This window comes from Eriocheir sinensis, chromosome 33, assembly GCF_024679095.1.
Source record: "Eriocheir sinensis breed Jianghai 21 chromosome 33, ASM2467909v1, whole genome shotgun sequence".
Taxonomy (NCBI): Eukaryota; Metazoa; Arthropoda; class Malacostraca; order Decapoda; family Varunidae; genus Eriocheir; species Eriocheir sinensis.
This window is the reverse complement of record NC_066541.1, coordinates 3896821-3910013: the sequence shown is the minus strand read 5'-3', so window position 1 is coordinate 3910013 and position 13193 is coordinate 3896821. Positions and strand designations below refer to the sequence as shown.

General features: G+C 46.7%; 1 protein-coding gene across 1 annotated transcript; it reads left to right on the top strand.

The window, feature by feature from the left end:
* The first annotated feature begins 7217 nt into the window (after nt 1-7217).
* LOC127006581 (uncharacterized) lies at nt 7218-12881 on the top strand. The gene is made up of 3 exons (XM_050876639.1): nt 7218-7286; nt 10624-11403; nt 11583-12881. Exons 2-3 carry the CDS (start codon nt 10633-10635, stop codon nt 11748-11750), a joined length of 939 nt encoding a protein of 312 aa, XP_050732596.1. The 5' UTR covers nt 7218-7286; nt 10624-10632; the 3' UTR covers nt 11751-12881.
* The last annotated feature ends 312 nt before the right edge of the window (nt 12882-13193 follow it).

The following is a 13193-nucleotide window of genomic DNA, read 5'->3' as shown; positions in this document are numbered from 1 at the left end:
TTGCTAGGGCGTGGGTTCGAGACCTATCCCGTGCCATGGGGGTGGAAAGGTGGGCTCTTTCCGACACCCTCAGCCCCGTTGTTGGGCCTCCTCCTTGAAAGAATTGGGTATATCTCTACCAGCCGTCTGGGGGGTTGCGCGGCATGCACCGCCTTCAGTCTCAGCCCTGCCCTCACTCCGAGAGGTCAAACCGCACGCGCTCCCACTTCCGTGACCTCTCTCGCTTGCGATTCCACCCTCGTGTGCTGTACTGAACTGTACTGTAGATCTTGCTGTGCTGTGTGCCGTGTGCTATTTCGCGTCGTGCTGCGTACTGCTTATGGTCAACCGAGTTAGCTGCCTGCAGAGGTGTGCTGTTTGCTGTGCGACCACGTGCTTCGCTGGACAGGATTAAGTGTTGCCCTTATTTTTACTACCTCTCTCTGCCAGTATCTACCCTCTCGCCGTAGCGCCCTGTAAAACATATATACACATATACACAAAACACAGTGTTACACTCTTTCCGCCACATTCTTTATATATTTCCAGATTCCACTCCGACGCCACTCCCTACGCAGGTGTTCAGACTTACCTGACCTGACTTGACCAGATTATTCCCCAGAGACACAGTAATCCTCGCGTTTCGCTCCTCCTCTTCTCTCGCCTCCCCTCTCCATTGCCCCCCCCCCTCTCTCTCTCATTACTACCCCCCACTTGCCCCTCTCTGTCTCTCCTTCCTCACTCCCTATCTCGTTCCCACCCTCTCTCTCTCCCCCCCTTTCCTTCGCCCTCTTCCTCCCTCCATCCCTATCTCCCTCCTTCGCCTTCCCATCTCTCTCTTCTTTTCTTTCTTTATTTTTACATCTTACATATTGTAAATGTGTACATATATGTTGATGAGCGGGCAACGGCCCGCCGCTGGGGAAGTGTCAGGGCCACCCTGGTGGCTGGTCGGGTCACATCACACACCCTACTCCCTACAGGGGGGAGTATAGCGGTGTGCGGTCAGCGTGGAGGAGGGGCGGTCTGTACCACCTCCAGGAGTCGCGGTAGTGTCGTCTGGGCCCGCCGGAGCACAAGGGCGGCTCTCGCCTCCTCGTCCTGCGGGTCCTCGGTGGGCTGCTGTCTGAGCTGGGCCGTGGCGGGGCAGTACAGCAGGTAGTGGACCAGGGGGCGATGAGCGACGGCTTCGCAGTGCTCACACTGCCGGCCCGCGAAGTCGTTCCTCATCTCCTGGAGCGTGCGGTAGCCAAGCCGGAGGCGGTGCAGCGTCACCTGGTCCGCCGGTGGTCGGTGGCCCTGGCGTACCAGGCCCCCTGCCGCGAGTGCCGCTCAGCCTGCCTGTGTAGGTCCTCTGCGGAGCCGGCGGCAGCGCGTCTGGCCTGCTCTTTAACCTGCTGCAGGCTGGGCAGGACATCGCTGGTTATGGCTGGCATGCTGGTGGCTGCACGGGCCGCCGCATCGGCTGCCTCGTTCCCACGCAGGCCTACGTGGCTGGGCACCCAGTTGAGTTTGACGTGCCGCCCCTGTGCGGCGATGCTCTGGGTAAGGCCCAGGATGGTGGTGACGAGCCGCACGTTGTCAGCCGGTGGACGCCATTGCTGCAGGACCTGCAGGGAGGAGCGGGAGTCGGTGTGCAGCACGACAGGCCCCTCCCGGTGCTGCAGGGCGTGCTCCAGGGCATGCTTGATGGCCAACAGCTCGGTTTGTAAGGTGGAGCAGTGATCTGATGTCCTCCACGACAGCGTCTCTCTGCCGGTGACGACCGCCGCGCCTGTCGCGCCTCTCTCTGGGTCGACTGAGCCGTCGGTGTAGTAGACGGCACAGCTCCCCACGTTGGCCTGAGCCACCACCATGAGCGCGTGCTGCAGGAGTTCCCCCTGTGTGCACCGCGCCTTGCTGGCAGGCAGCTCTCTTATGATGATCTCGGCGGTGGGGGGCTGCCACGGAGGTGGCGCGACGTAGGTGGCGGCTGGACGGTCAGGCCCCTCCCGCCGCAGGTGGTCGAGATGGGGTAGGGGGCTGGCAGCCTCAGCCACCTTCAACAGCCAGGTCCTGCCGGTGAACAGGTCCCGCCTCTGTGGCAAGACTCTGCAGAGCGCCGCTCGTGCCACCGACTCCCTGTCTTGGTGGAGGGCCTTGGCCACTCGGCAGGCGACGATCTGCTGGACCCTGCTGGCCAGGGGCACGAGGCGGGTCTCGCTCTGCATGACACCGCTGCTGGCCCAGCCCGGCGCCCCGAGCATGGTCCTCATGGCCTTGTTTTGGACTACTTCGATCCTCCTTTGCTGTGTGGGGGACAGCGCAATGAGGACAGGCGCACTGTAGTCGATGAGTGCCCGCACAGCCTGCACGTAGAACAGACGCAGGACTGGAAACGTGGCGCCTGCACGAGTTCTTGTCATGGCCCTCATAACGTTCAGCCTCGCCTGGGTCCTCTCCCTCAGGTATGTGGCCTGCTTGATGAAGGACAGGCCCTTGTCGAGCCACACCCCCAGGTACTGGTAGGCGGGGGTCCAGGCCAGCCTGACGTCTTGTATGAAGAGTTGGGCGTCCGGGGGGACGGCCTTGAACATCATGGCCCTAGACTTCTCAGCTGATACCTTGAGCCCCAGCTCCCTGCACTTTTCGCTGACAAGATCGAGGGCCTGCTGGGCCCTGGCGACCTTGTTGCCGGGACCAGTGACGACCAATACAAGGTCGTCGGCGTAGCTGAGAAGAGCGGCGCCCTCCCGGAACGGCAGGCTGACCAGCTGGTCCATCAGCATGTTGAAGAGGGAGGGACTGAGGATTCCGCCCTGTGGTGTGCCGTTTTCCAGCTCCCGATAGGCGGAGCGCAGCCCCTGGAACCTGACTCTGGCGCGCCTGTGCTGGAGGTAGTCCTCAATCCAGGGGTCTCTCTCTCTCTCTCTCTCTCTCACTTATTCTCGCTTATTCACGCACGCGTCCCTCTGCCCTACGAAAAAGAAAAAGCAAAGCAAATATATAGATAAACACTACTCACTTGCTCTCTCCTCCTTACCAAGATGGCGCTAAAGAAATGTTCGACTTGCACAGGAAACTTCTCTGGTCATTTCTTCTCAGGACGATCGACCGTCTGCAAGATCTGCCTGTTGACACAGCAGATGGAAACGAGACTCCTTCAACAGGACGAAAGGCTGACAGCTGGCGAGAAGAAGATCACCGAACTAACAAGTACTGTTGATACCTTGCAGGAGTTTATCCAGGCCAACATCGTCGCCCCTCCTGCAACTGACGCCTCATCACCCTCCTCACCTGCACTCGATGCCCAGCCACCTTCCGAAGAAGGCACGTCACAGGGAACCGGTAGAGCAGACGCTGAATGCTTCACCCCCGTGAGAGGAGGAGCCAGACCCGCCCCTAGAGCCATTTATCCTACTCATTGCTACAACAGATTTGCCATACTGGAGGAGGAGGACGAGGAACAGAGCACCTTCTTGGTCGGTGACTCTATGATTCGCCATCAGGTGGTTGAATTCTGTGGCAGAGTCCCCCGTCGTAGGCGTAACTACTGTTATCCTGGAGCTGGTGTTGACGACATCACAGCTGCCCTGGACGAGGTCTCCGCTGTGGCCTCTAATGACTCACTCTTTGTTCTCCACACAGGTACAAACGACGTCACCACGACCCGGTCTGAGGAACTGCTGGACAAGTACTGTAGGCTCATCCAGCAGTATAAGTCTAAATCCCCTAATATTATGATTTCAGGAATTCTACCACGGACATGGGATGAGGGCGACTTCTACAGTAAGGCCTTCGGCCTCAACAACCGCCTGCAGACTCTCTGCGGAGAGCTTGACGTCGAATTCTTTAACGCCTGGAACGATTTCTACGGCCAGAGTAGACTTTTCAAAGGGACGGCATACACCTGTCCCCATCAGGGCAGCCAGATTTGGAAGGCTCCTCAACAACGCCGTACGTAACGCCCTAACAACAAACAACGACTCTCAGCCACGTCCTTCCATCCCGCCCGTGTAGATAGACACCATACACCGCAACAGACTCGTAACATTGAACCCTCCAGTACCTCTATTACCAAGCTTCAAGATAACCTAAGAGTCCTTAGTTTCAATGCGCGTAGCCTAAGAAACAAATTTGATGAACTGCGATGTCTTGCTCTGACAGAAAACTTTGACGTAATTGCTATAACCGAAACATTTATCGACACCACTAATATTGATTTAAGTTCCGAATACAACATAGATGGCTACAGATTCTTCAACAATGATCGTGTAAACCGTAGAGGGGTGTTGTCGCCCTTTTGTCAAAAGCTACTTGCAACCTACTGGCAAAACACCAAGAAACAGTAACGTTGAACATTTGTGCGTGCGAGTAAACATTGCAAAGTCAATTTAAATATATCTGTCACTTACAGGCCTCCGGGGCAATCACTTGATGGCGATCTTGAAATGTACAGCGTCTTAAGGCAGTCACTTAATAACAGCGACTCACTGATACTAGGAGACTTTAACCTCCCCATATCGACTGGGCGACACTGTCGGGTACAGAAGGTGAGTCCCATAGAATGATCAATTTCTAGAGGAAAATTATCTAAGCCAAATGGTTTCTGAACCAACTCGACAAAATAACATACTTGACCTTGTTATAGCGACCCAAGATAACCTAGTCAGTAATGTCACGGTAGGAGAACACCTCGGTTCCTGCGATCATAAACTAGTGCGCGTTGACATTAGAGCTCAATCATCGGTGACTGAAAATAAAGTTAAGGTGCCCAATTTCAAAAGAGCCAACTTCGTAGAAATCCGACGAAAACTAATAGATATGCAACTATCAGATGACGGCAATGCAGAGGACGCCTGGCTAAACTTTAAAAATCACTTACTCACTCAGCAGGACACATTTGTCCCCTTGTGCGAGAAGCGAATTAACACTAATAAAAGTCCACCTTGGTTTAATAGCGAAATTAAACACTCAGTCAAGGAGAGAAAATTGTCTTACAGGTTAAAGAAAGACCAAAGCACGCCCGAAAACATTAGACTTTACAATGATGCAAGGCGACGAGTAAAAGATTAGTGCATCAGGCAAAGCGTAGATATGAAGAAAATATTGCAGCCAACTGTAAAAATAATCCGAAATCCTTCTTCAGTTACATAAACAACAGAAAGGCGATCAGAAGTGGAATTGGACCTTTAACAAACAGCGACGGTGCACTAGTGACTGACAGCCAACACGTTGCAAACCTATTAAATAATTACTTTTCCTCGGTGTTTAATAATAACAGTCCTCCCACCACCACCAACAACACCAGTACTAATGTAAATCACGAGCATGCATTGTCTAACTTTGAAATAAAACCCGATGAAGTCCTTAAAGCCCTCAAATCACTTAAAACAAATAAAAGTCCTGGACCTGATAAAGTATATCCAACTCTGCTGAAAGAAACAAAGAGCGAAATACTCTCCTCCCTCACAACCGTATTCAATATGTCCTTGCGACAAGGCATTGTCCTTCAGATTGGAAACAGGCTAACGTGACACCGATTTTAAGAAAGGAGACAAAAGAGTACCAGGTAATTACAGGCCCATTAGTCTAACTTCGGTTGTAGGTAAGCTACTTGAGGGCATAATTAGAGACAAAATTGTGAGTTACCTTGAAAGCCACTCATTAATTGGGGACTCACAACATGGCTTCCGAAACAAAAGATCCTGCCTATCAAATCTATTAACCATTTATAACGACCTCTTCACTGTTTATGACGTAACCAAATCACTGGACGTAGTCTATCTTGATTTCCAGAAAGCGTTTGATAAAGTCCCGCATCACAAATTACTTTACAAATTAAAGCAAATAGGTATTGACGGTCAGGTAAACCAATGGATCGCGAATTGGTTGAGCAACAGACAATAAAGAGTAGTGATTGACGGATTTAACTCAGAGTGGGCGCCGGTCACTAGTGGCGTCCCTCAGGGCTCGGTTCTTGGCCCAGTGCTCTTCATTATTTACATCAACGACGTGGATGTTGGACTCAATAACCGCATTAGTAAATTTGCAGACGACACAAAGATTGGTAACTCGGTTCTCACTGACGAAGACAGGCAAAGCCTCCAAGAGGATTTGCACAAAATTTCAGCTTGGTCGGATAGATGGGAGATGCCCTTTAACGTAGACAAGTGCCAGGTCCTTCAAGTTGGAACGAGGAATAAGAAGTTTGATTACGAAATGCGCGGCGTTAAACTCAAAAGCGTTCAATGCGTCAAGGACTTGGGGGTCAAAATCGCGTCAAACCTCAAATTCTCACAGCAATGCATCGATGCAGCAAATAAAGCGAACAGAATGTTGGGCTTCATTAAAAGAAACTTTTTATTTAAGAATAAAGATGTAATACTCCCGCTCTACAACAGTTTAGTCAGACCCCACTTGGAATATGCGGTACAGTTTTGGTCTCCCCACCATGCAAAGGATATTGCTAAATTAGGTGTTCAGCGTCGGGCAACGAAAATGATCCCTTCCTTGCGCAACAAATCCTACGAAGAAAGGCTTTCTACCCTTAACATGTTCTCTCTTGAGAAACGTCGCCTCCGAGGAAAACTGATCGAATGTTTTAAAATACTTAATGGTTTCACGAATGTAGACAGATCAACATTGTTTATGATCGATGACACTTTGCGCACGAGGAACAATGGCGTAAAACTCAGATGTAGACAAGTAAATTCAGACTGCACCAAATTTTTCTTCACCAACGTTGTAGTGCGAGAATGGAATAAGCTCCCACCATCAGTGGTCCAGTGTAACACGATTGACTCCTTCAAAAATAAGCTCGACCGTCACTTCCTTCAACTTAATATCAACTAGAGTAGAAATGCAACGTTTTGGAGTCTTCTGATTAATGTAAAATCACTTAGGTTTAAGGACAGACCACCAAGTCTGGACCATGGGGTCTGTGTGGTCTGATTTTCTATGTAAATCTATGTAAATCCATTGGGGTATATCCCCAACGAAATACCTCCTCCCCCCAAAAAATGTATATATATATATATATATATATATATATATATATATATATATATAGATATATATATATATATAGATATATATATATATATATATGTCCCTTTGATTTGCTTTTGAAGTATTTATCATATTTTCTACCATGACGTCCTCGTCGCAGTTGAAGGAAAACGATTATAAAGAAGGAAATAAGAATGATAAAATAACGTAACGTAAATGTGTTTATAACAGTGTGCCTTGAAAACGTTCGTGCAATTTTCTGCGAGGCGGCGGCCGCGGCGCGGACGGCGGGCGGTAAGCGAGCACAACACAGCGGGGTGAGCTGTGAGGCGTGCGAGGTGTGTGCGGTGTGTTGAGGGTGTACTCTTGTTTTAAAAGTTCTGGAAGTTTTTAACCAAAAGAACAAGTGAGTGAGTGGATGAGCCAGCCCAAGCACGCACTGCAGGGCGGCGGACTGGCGTGTGGCCCAGGTGGAGGCGGGTGTGGGCGGCGGGTTCTTTGGCGTGACAAACGTTATGTCGCCGCGAATATATGTGGATGACGACCACCTGCGGTATTTATAGAATCTTTGGTGATACTCAAGCCTCAGACCAGTGTCCCAGAGACGATTTTACTCTTACCAACCTCAAGATTTCTTTACTCTAAACATTTTGGACCCCATCAAAAGGCGCCGCAAAGGAATAATGTAAAATGATTTTTGAAAATTTACTTGAGTTTCCCTTACGACGGCCTCACGATCCCGTATGAGTGTCAATTATTCCAAAATACTACTGTTTTTTCATTAATTTTGTTTAGCTTGGATAGACTCAGTTTGATATTATTCTGTATTGTCACCACTTTCACACTCACGAACGCCTTGGTGCTCTATGAAGGGTTCAGTGTCCATACAACACATTGCCGTATTGCTTTGCCGTCGGAAAGCACTCGTTCTTGTGATATAAGGGTAATTATTGAGAATCACTACGTGCCTCCAAAATACATTACACCTCCATATTATACTTAAGGGACGAAATACATGTCCCTTAACCATAATATGAAGGCGGAAAAACTTGGAAGTAAAGAAAAGTGGTAATGGTAGTGAAAAGGCATATACATACATTAATTTGTTTTGGTGGCGGCGGCAGCCATTGGGAGTTGAGCAGTGTTGCCAACGATCCGGTTAGTGATGGTACGCTAGGTTAGTGATGGTACGGTTAGTATGCGATTAGCCCACGCATGTGAGACCAGGTCCACCACGCGTGGTTATTTTTTTTTTTTTTAGAACACACACCTTTACTTAATACTATACCTGGCCCAAACCTACACAAAACCCTTTGGGTAAAGGTGCGTATTCTAAAAAAAAAAAAATACGCATGGACCTTGCGTGGGCTAATTGCTAACCAAGCATTGGATCGTTGGCAACACTGCTCACCTCCCAATGCCTTTTTTTATATCACAAGAACGAGTGATTTTCGACGGCAAAGCAATACGGCAATGTGTTGTATGAACACTGAACCCTTCATAGAGCACTAAGGCGTTCTTGGGTGTGAAAGTGGTGACAATATAGAATAATAACCTCAGTTTTTTTTAACCCTAGAACGCTAACCATGGGTATGAGGTACCCGGAGCGAATGACGTCAATGCAAATGTGTACGGTTCCCGTGCTCTGAGGGTGCCCACCTCCTCAGTAGCTTCATGTGCCCGCTTGACAGTGTAAGGGAAGGTCACGTCGTCTCGCTCTCTCTGCTCACCTCTGTTGTAGGCTTACGTTCGGGTACGACATACCCATGGTTAGTGATACAGGATGTTGTCCACATCCCCATGATATGGAATACGCACATTTTATTTGTAAACCTGTGCAGTGGGTCACAGGACCTGGGAGGCCGTACGAGAAGTTTGGAAGCCATGGGAGGAAAGGCTTTTTTTTTTTTTTATGAATTTTTTTAAATTTTTGAAAATTTTTCCTATTTTTAGTGACATTTTTCAGTACCTGATTTTCATATTAAAAGAATACTTTTTCAGTTCTTCTTATTGTTAAGTCAAGGTAAAAAGCTTGAAGTCCCTTCATGTAATTTTATTTCATTAAAGCTTTACATTTAATATTTTTCCTTTTTTTTTCAAAATCGGGTATGATATACCCATGGTTAGTGGTGGTGTGACTTTTTTTGAAGGTTAGTGTTCTAGGGTTAAGTAAGACAAAGCAATGGGGCGTGGTAAATGCCTTGCAGGGCTGCCCCCGCAATCTATGTGTTTTGGTAAAACCATGAAAAATGTCTACATGTAGGCTTATTTTTTTCTGACTTTTTTGTGTTTTGAGTGATTTTGACCTTCATAAAGATAAAAGTAAAGTTGGGGAGACACGGTATGGTTGCGCTTGGTCTTGATGCTCATCCCCATCGCACTGGCCTTTTAGCCTGGGGTGGGTGAGAATCTATTACTCTGGGACACAGGGCCAGTATGACATCCAGGGGAAGCAGGAACGTTTCGCCGGTGTGCCAGTTCGCCGAACCGTCTTGTTTCATTCACCGCCGAAACGTCCAGCAGGACGCTTTGCCAGTGTACCTGTTTGCCAACACCGTCTATAAACCATAAACGCATTTTTTCACCCGACACTGATTGCATTGGTATCAAGAATAATGATAGCATAAGAAGAGGTTCTCTTTAATTGTAAAAACACACGCACAATTATTTGTACTTCGACAAAAACTTCCAGATATCACCTACAATAACAAAAAGTATCCACTAATTTTTACCTAACTACTTCTTTCTTTATCTTACTTATTCTTATACCAATATAATTATTTTATTTTCCTAACTCATTTTTACATAAATATGTAGATTACCTACGTCTTTTTACTACATACACTTAAGTCCCTTACACTCGCGGACGTCACTAACAAGCTTCCTTACCACCATTACCTCCGTTATCATTACCATTTTTTTATACATATCCTTCCGCACGAATCATAATTCCTGAGTAATGGAAAAAATATTTTTAATGACTGATCAATTTCCAAGTCCAGATATAAACAATTTTGGTGAATGCTCTGCTGTGCCATTTATGCCATTTATGGATGAGTCGAATCTAGAAATGACCATTTCAGCCCCTGATGAGGATACTGCTGAGCCTGAACGATAAACGATTTGAAGTGATTTGAAGAAAGCAGTGGCAAAAGATTGCCTTCTCAATGTTCAGAGCCTACTGTAGGAATTGCCCATAATCTTGGACCGTTAAGACGGTTCGCTGAAGATTTGGCAAACCGTCAAGAGACCGTTGGCGAAGTGATATTCCGGCGAACTGTCTCACACTCAATCCAGGTTACCACTGTTTACTTTTCCCAGGTATCCACTAACTGACCAGCACAAAAGGGAGGATGAACAGCTGGGTGAGCTGCACCCTAACTGCCCAGGCCCACAGATTCGTAACTTTGCATGCTAACCACTGTTCCGTGGACTTTCGTAGCCATTCCAAAGGGGGAGGGCACAAAATAAGCATTTCCAGTGGAAATAAAGGACAGATTCATTGAAAGTACTAAAAATATAGTAAAAACTTTGGGTGAGTGGTGAAACGCATACCGGTCCTAAACTTCATTATTAGCATTTTTTCATTCTTTTCTATTAGATACCATACAAGTACATAATGCACTTCATATGTAACAAACTAACATTTTTCAGGGAGACAAAATGACTGCTGAAGTTCGGGTGGTAGTGGTGGTGGTGACAGCCGGGCGGAACTCTTGCTGGGACATAGTTAACATCAGCAGAGCCGGAGCCGTGTCCCAGAAACATGTCAAGTCCAGCGTGAAAGAAGTGGCATGTAGTGTGCAGCCCCTAGCCCTGAGGGGAGCTGTGCACCAGCCCAACGAATGCAATAACGGTGATGTGATAGTCGGTGTTACAAAGGAGTGTGATCCTGCTGCTGGGGATGCTTTGTGTTTCTGTGGCCATGAGTGCCTTGTAAATGGTGTGTTGAAGCACAGCACCACAGGAAAGCCTAGATTTAAGCATCTACACATACAAACAGAAGGACTGTATTTTGCAGCATTCCTCCAGGAGCTTCAAAGGTCCCTTACCTATAGGCTACTAATGCTGCAGCGATGGGGCCACATGCATAGTAAAAAGTATATAAAAACTAGCACTGCCAATAATATAAGAAATGTAGTCATCCAAGTGAAGGTACAGGACACAATACCTCATGTTGTGGACTATGCATGGGGGGAGAGATTGTGTCGATGTGGGCAAGAGCGCCAGCACTTAGACGCAATGATGTCTTGGCTCTCGACGCTGGGCGGTGCTTGTTCTGCCTTAGGGGACTACATGGAGGCCTTTGCTGAGAGGGCCTGGGCCATCTCCCTGCAGCAGATGGAGATTGCCCAACGTTTGGGGGATCCAACCATAGTCTCAAGGTGTCGGCTGTATGCATCAATCTCTCTCATCCAGCAGTGTAAATTTAAGGTGAGCTCTTCAGACTTGTCCATATTTATCAGTGAAATTTGAAATGTAATGTTTTGTACACTGTCAATTCTGAACCACTTTAAAAAAAATAATAAAACTAATTTTCTCAGGAAATCTTACCATTTGTTTAGACAAGCAATCATCACATAACTTATACAAATATATTTTTTTACACTCAGCTCGCAGCAAAAATTGTGAAGCGTGAGTACCTGTGGGCCCACAGCTTCATTCCTGAGGCAAGGGATATTCGGCTGATCAGGATGTGTCATGGTATTTGGGCCAAGCTGAGGTATGAGAAGGAGACCTACTGCATCAGACACACCAACCACTCCACCAGGACCATTTAGGTACTCCATTACTTCACCTGCCTTGTCACCCCTCCAAAATACACCATGTGCACACAGCTGGCCAACTTAAAGCATGGCTAGTGTGCTTGTAGAACTGTGCCATGCTGGAGAACTTCTGTCGGGTAACCAACACTGACCCATTGGAACACTGAACTTTGCTCTCAAAGTGACATATCATTGGGTGAAGGTTCTGCTTAGTGACTGTAAAGTGGTAGTTGTGATGAAACACATGGAAGATCACCTAATTATACATTATTGATTTAGTATTCCTTTGCTGCCAATGGGCATACTTGGATATTCATGTCTTTCCCCCCAAAATTGCATAGATTTTCAGATATTCAGGCCATACAGACTTTATCATACTAGGTGGTCTCTGCATTTCTACCTTGGTAAATATTAAGGTGGTGAAGTGGTAGAAGTTTGTTTTTAAATTAATCAATAGTGTTGCACTCAAATGCTTAAGATGGAAGTGTAGTCCATTCTCGTGCTACAGCGTTGGTAAAGAAAAATTTGGTGCAGTCTGAATTAATTTGTTAACAATTGTTTTCTGCAGTATTTCTCCTTCAAGACTTGTCATCGATCATAAACAACTTGGATTTGTACACATTCATAAAGCCATTAAGTATTTGAAACATTTGATCAAAGATGTTAGCTGTGTCGATGCCAGAGGTAGGAAAAAAATAATGATTTAAAAAAAATAATAAATAAATAAATAAATTTGATTTAAATCAGATTTTTTTATTTAAATTGATTTTTTTTTATGTAAATGATTTTTTTGGCATTAACCCCTTCTCTACCACCAGTCCAAAATGTGTACACCCACCCACATAAAAAAAAGTTTCTCCTACACACTGCTGCAGGTAATGTGTACCAGTGACAACATCATTTTAATGGGCGTCTATGAAGGAAACAAAAACTTCTAATACTGCGGTATGTGTGGTTTGGTGGTGCATGTGGTCGCAGCCTAAATCTCACAAACTTCATTCCTATTCCATTCCCATTCCCATTACACTATTTCATGTTGGTTCTATTAATCCATGATGTTGATTAGTGAATTTTACCTAATATATTTTGAATTTAATGTACCTAATTATGTGTAAGCTGTGATTTCAAAGTAAAAATAACACGGCAGTGTGTGTCTTCCGCCTAACTCCTATGACTGGTTAGTTTTTCGTTCAGTGTGCGCTGTGACTGGGTTGAAGTGAGTTCACATGAATTATGGCGTCCTTTTCCCGTAATTTCGTGCCAGAGTCGCATAAATACTCGACGTAATGACAAAGTGAAAATACCCCTGCGCAACCCCTCAGGTCGCGGGGAACGGCGGTGTGGCGGAGTTAAACTTTCCACTCGCATGTGGGAGGTGGCGGTAAAGAAGGGGTTAATCCTTGTTTGTTCCTACTGATTATTTGTTTCAGTCTTACGAGGCCTTTTTTTTTTTTTTTT